General features: G+C 41.9%; 1 protein-coding gene across 1 annotated transcript in view; it reads right to left on the bottom strand.

Annotated features, from left to right (window-relative positions):
- The window catches only part of LOC118338873 (multidrug resistance-associated protein 4-like), a 35,771-nt gene extending 33,252 nt beyond the window's left edge, over positions 1 to 2,519 (bottom strand). Inside the window, exons 1-3 of the mRNA XM_035676312.1 lie at positions 2,481 to 2,519; positions 2,268 to 2,384; positions 1,442 to 1,552 (exon numbers count right to left, since the gene is read on the bottom strand). Of these exons, the coding sequence (XP_035532205.1) occupies positions 1,442 to 1,552; positions 2,268 to 2,341 (185 nt within the window). The 5' untranslated portion in view covers positions 2,342 to 2,384; positions 2,481 to 2,519. The remainder of the gene's footprint in view (positions 1 to 1,441; positions 1,553 to 2,267; positions 2,385 to 2,480) is intronic.
- Between the last annotated feature and the right edge of the window lie 162 nt (positions 2,520 to 2,681).

The following is a 2,681-nucleotide window of genomic DNA, read 5'->3' as shown; positions in this document are numbered from 1 at the left end:
AGGGGATGACACGCAACAAAGGGCGCCGAACTTTCTTCTTGACTTTTTGCTCCTTAAACTGAATGTTTAGTAGTTATGAATTATAAAGAAAGAACTTTGCTTTATTGCTCAGCTCTTCACTATCACAGTTTAATACAAACCTCACATTACTGTAGCTGCAGTATCTAACTGTTTGGGTCGTCATCCATCATTAGCCTTAGCTGTGAACTACTTTCACCATACTGTTCTATTTTGGGTATCGATTATGTCTCAGCTAGGTGGTACAGGGGCCCACTTCCTCCTGGGACAGAACCCTGGCATCAGACGAAGGAGCCGCTGACATTTTGACCAGCTGTAAACTGCTCCAGTATGTAATACCAATTATTATTCAGTGTGGCCAAAAGAAAGTATCTTCTGCCAGGAGCACAGATTCCTATAATGTCACTAAACTGGCCACCCTAGCTGTGCTTTCATATATCCTGTCTATGAACGTCATAAAGTGGGACTATGGTATATTTAACACAGTGAAAAAAACTTGCCTTTATGCCAAGCAAGATGACCGAGCTCTCATGTGGCAGCCCCTACTAGAGGTGGTGGGATTAGTGTGAGGGGAGGAGCCTGTTCTCATGCGAGTACTGTCTATATATAGGTGGGCTCACCTCCAAGTTCAAAGTCAACTCTGACACCAAACTCCGTCAAAGTGGTCTGTGCCCTATTCAGAATATGTCCAGGCTGAATGGTGGGGACATCCATGAGCCTCTGGTTGGCTGCTTACACACATGGACTGTCTCCCAGTGGAAATAGGGTGTAATTTCAATATGACTGCTGCTTATTAAGAGAATCAAGCTATGACTGTCTGCATATAGTAGTTTTGAGTACTATGCCTTTGCTTAAGTGGTGGATTGAGTGTTGGAGAATGCCCAAACCTACAATTTAATATTATCCTTCAAGAGGACTTTGATGGCATTGACTATAAACCTTGTGTGTTAGTGGACATCTGTGCTCGTCATGGACTGTTCATAACAATGTACTAGCATTAGAATGCGCACAAGTGTACATGGTACCAGACCACCTGATGATCAGGTTTGTTTCATCTGTCAAGAGGCCACATGTTCTGGACATTTAGCAAGAGAAACCAATGTGTCAGCCGATATCTATATGATGAGAAATTGGTTTAGTTTCCTATACCTCAGAAAATAGTAAATACATGGTTGACATATTTCAAATCTGCTATTATGTGACCATAAGGTGTCGTTCCTCTTAAAACCCCAAGAACTGGCAAAGATCGCTGGGAAGCCAATCGAGCTGAAGAGGGGCGTTCAACCCTGCTGTTCTGATATTTGAAAGGTTGTATCTGTGTAAAAGAGATTTCTTGAATCCTAGCCTTTTAGTTACTTTGGACTTTGGGAGAATCCCTGTAAACAAGCCTTCACCCATACATTATTCAGTGTCCATACTGTACCATTGTAGCTCCTCCCCAAGTCTTTCTGATGAATCCTCTGGGAGAACTTTATACATGTCATCTTCCTCCAACTTCCTCTTGTACCCGATTCTGAACAAAGGATTCAGCCAACTAGAGATAAAGCATATGAGAGTATGTTCACTAGCTGAAATAAACATTTGAAATGACGTCATAATGAAAACCTTGTTTTAGTAAGAAAATTCCCAACAATGGACACATAAGGTTTTCACCAGAAGACAGCATTGCATTGCTATTATATGGAAGCAGTCCACCTGTATGAGCTGCAACATTTAACCACCACTTGAGAACACTTGTTTTGTTGACACATCATTTAAATGAAAGGGTCAATTCTTTAGAAATAATCCTTTTATTTTTTTCTACTCTATCACACTTTTCAAAACTTATATATAATATATAATTTCTCTGTATAAATTTACTATTGTCGCATGTTGGCTATGTTGAGAAAAGTGCTATACAAACAAAGTTATTATTATAAAGTTATATTATAGTTCCATGCAAGTAAAAGTTTAAATATCTTCACATGTAATAGAGCACTGTTACAACTACTTCAACAGCCGGTACCCATGCTACCCTGGAATCACTCGATCTGTTGTGATTTAAGAAAAGCAATAAACTGATAATCAAAGAGCCTGAGCTCTCCTACATGTGGCAGCAGTGTGGTTTATGTTTACGCGTGGACGGATGCTCAGCAGCCACCTGCAATCACTTTCAGGGGACAGACTCAGTCTTGAGAGGCCACAAACAGAGAGAGCTCTCCATTCAATTAATGTCAAACACGGCTGTCACTGCGGGCCGGTTTTCTTACCAGAAGAAAATCTTGGAGAGAAGATTAGCTGAAGCCGACGGATTATCCTTCGCCTCCTTTTGCAGAACTTCCATGCCCCCAGACAGTGAAAGCAACCTGGAGACTTTCTCTGCGGGGCTATGTGTGGCGGAAGGATATCGACAAAGACTCAGAGGAGGAAACACTGAGAGAACAGCCGCTGTAAACTCCAATGTCTGTCAATATCACACCTACCGACATACAGCACAGGATTACTACAGGACGCACGGCCGGTATGGCTGTCAGGTGAGCGGGGCGCTGGGTAACCCCGCCCACCAACTCGGGATTGGCTGACAGAAGTCTCCATCACTTCCCAAACTTCTTCAGGCTTCACACATAGTAAAAAAGCGACACTGTCCAAATACTTCACAAGTAAAAGTATTATCATTAAAATGT

Source organism: Morone saxatilis, unplaced genomic scaffold (assembly GCF_004916995.1).
Source record: "Morone saxatilis isolate NCDOM2014 unplaced genomic scaffold, NCSU_SB_2.0 Contig5, whole genome shotgun sequence".
Classification (NCBI taxonomy): Eukaryota; Metazoa; Chordata; class Actinopteri; family Moronidae; genus Morone; species Morone saxatilis.
The sequence above is the reverse complement of the archived record's forward strand: the minus strand, read 5'-3'. Positions and strand labels throughout refer to the sequence as shown.